Source organism: Dendrobium catenatum, unplaced genomic scaffold, assembly GCF_001605985.2.
Source record: "Dendrobium catenatum unplaced genomic scaffold, ASM160598v2 fragScaff_scaffold_107, whole genome shotgun sequence".
Lineage (NCBI taxonomy): Eukaryota > Viridiplantae > Streptophyta > Magnoliopsida > Asparagales > Orchidaceae > Dendrobium > Dendrobium catenatum.
In genome coordinates, this window is record NW_021318569.1 from 405,518 (window position 1) to 407,322 (window position 1,805).

The window sequence follows — 1,805 nt, forward strand, 5'->3', positions numbered from 1 at the left end:
TAAAATCATTTTTAATTGGGCAATACCTCTGAAGTTTTTTTCCGCTTTCTAAGGATTTTCACATAAAAATTCTGATCTATTTATAAATACTACATCCCTCTTTATTATCTGTTTGTATTCTGAATCTTCATACAAAGTTATGATGCTAACTTTTATATCTCTCTATTGTCGTCAATATACCTATAAAATTTGTTTGATTCAATGTGCGAAACCTAATGTTATCTCCTACTTGACTTGTTGAATGAAGTGGAAAATGAATTTCTTACAATTTCATTTATAACATATACATAGAAGGACAATATAATGAGTTTTGAGATAGATATAAAATTCTTTAGTATATTTTAAAATTAATATAATATATAAATTATTTATATTAATCTCGATCGATGAAATCTCCACTGCGGAATCCTTCACCGGCTCCATCTCCAGTTCAGATCTACTCGACTTCGTGGAGGACGACATCTGGACCACCGGCACCCAATCATCCGCCGGCGGTGGCGTATGGAGCCTTCGGCGATGTAACGGTGGCTGGGACCGCCCCAGGCATGTCGGCGGAGCTTCCCTGAATTTTGAGGCGGCGGAGGAGGAAGCGACTCTTCGCAGGCGGCGCAGCGACCGAACAGCTAGGGAGGCAGCGAAGTCGGCGCCGGTGAGCGTTCCGGGGTGGGGAATGATGGGTGGGTCGGCGGAGGCGGAGGCGGAGGTGGAGGAGGAGGAGTGGGTCCCGCCGCATGAGTACGTGGCACGGGTGCACGGGAAGACGGCCGTGGCCACTTCGGTGTTTGAAGGTGTCGGCCGGACGCTCAAGGGCCGGGATATGAGCCGGGTTCGTGACGCGGTTTGGAGTCGGACCGGATTCTTCGGTTGAACCATTTCTTTGCGATTCTTCCTCTAAACAAATGAGAAAATTTGCAGATGATTGTAACTAGTTTTTCTGTGCTTTGGTGTTATTGAGCTTCATGCGGTGGCCGACAATTGTTGGAATATTAATTATTGTTAATGTTAATAATGATGGTGATTATTATTGTTGTTGTTCGATTAGTTCCAACAGATTACAGATTCTCTTCCACTTTTATAATGAACTCGTCGTTGTTTAGTTTAGTTGGTGGGCGAGTATAGTTAGGAACTTCTGATCCGTGCTCGATTCCCCTCGAGCGGTAGGGCCGCTTAAGTGGGGTTCAATCAAGTGCGGGTCATAAGGTTTCTAGGGTGGGTGCCTCTTCTAGGTCAGCCTAGGATTAGTTACGTCGCCAAACACTCTTTCGAGGATGATAACGGGTGGATACCAAGTTTAAAAAAAACTGTTATAAGGAGATCGAAATAAATAGAGTGATTATCATACGATTTCATAATGAAAATCTTAATCGGAGAAGGCTAAATAAGCACAGAGCAAAATTTCATTTGAATATTTAGTTATTAAATTATCTCAGAAACTTTTTTTTAAAACTTTTTAATCGAATTGAACTAATCAATAAAAATAATGCTTTTGTGTATGATTATTATTTGCGAGTAAATTTTAGACAGTCATCGATATCTGACAGGCAGCTGTCTTTATCATGGATTTGTCATTTCTTCTCATGATGATATCATTTTGAGAAATATTTAGGTCAGATTATTGAATAATTTATTGAATTTATTTTTAAAATGAATATAATATAAATTTTTATTAAGAATCGTAATTGGATAAAAATAATATTGCATTATATATGCCTAAAAGGTCTGACATTAATTGGATTCTTATATAAATATAAATTTGAATTTATATACTTTATTGTTGCGTCCTGGAATATTCGCGGCGGTAGAGA

The 1,805-nt window shown here is 39.1% G+C and overlaps 1 protein-coding gene across 1 annotated transcript; it reads left to right on the forward strand.

The window, feature by feature from the left end:
* Positions 1–392: 392 nt before the first annotated feature.
* On the forward strand, positions 393–1,045 carry LOC114580282 (the record flags this gene model as incomplete). The annotated part of the gene is given in 1 exon segment (XM_028697346.1): positions 393–1,045. A coding segment is annotated over 1 exon segment (476 nt), but the record flags the coding sequence as incomplete, so codon positions are not given.
* Between the last annotated feature and the right edge of the window lie 760 nt (positions 1,046–1,805).